Source organism: Penaeus monodon, chromosome 32 (assembly GCF_015228065.2).
Source record: "Penaeus monodon isolate SGIC_2016 chromosome 32, NSTDA_Pmon_1, whole genome shotgun sequence".
NCBI lineage: Eukaryota > Metazoa > Arthropoda > Malacostraca > Decapoda > Penaeidae > Penaeus > Penaeus monodon.
The window spans coordinates 25,850,333-25,850,578 of NC_051417.1; the positions used below are offsets into that span (position 1 = coordinate 25,850,333).

Consider the following 246-nt stretch of genomic DNA (forward strand, 5'->3'; position numbering starts at 1 on the left):
ACCTGTCAATGCACCTGGCCCTGTCGAGCGGGTCGTCCCAGGAGAGGGTGACGGTCGTGCTCGTCTGGTCGGCAATCGTTAGGTGCTCGGGGGAGCCTGGTGCTGTGGGGGAGGGGGCGGGGGGGTAGTGAGGGGGTTATGGGAGGGGGGAAGGGGGTTATGGGGGCGATATGGGGTTATGGGAGGGGGGGAAAGGGGTGATGGGGAGGGGGGAGGAGGGTTAGAAGACTTGTATGAGGATGTATT

General features: G+C 63.8%; 1 protein-coding gene across 1 annotated transcript in view; it reads right to left on the minus strand.

Annotated features, from left to right (window-relative positions):
* Positions 1–246, minus strand: part of LOC119593628 (fibronectin type III domain-containing protein 1-like) — a 14,041-nt gene that overhangs the window by 8,733 nt on the left and 5,062 nt on the right. The window contains exon 6 of the mRNA XM_037942581.1: positions 3–102. Coding sequence (XP_037798509.1) covers positions 3–102 — 100 coding nt within the window. The remainder of the gene's footprint in view (positions 1–2; positions 103–246) is intronic.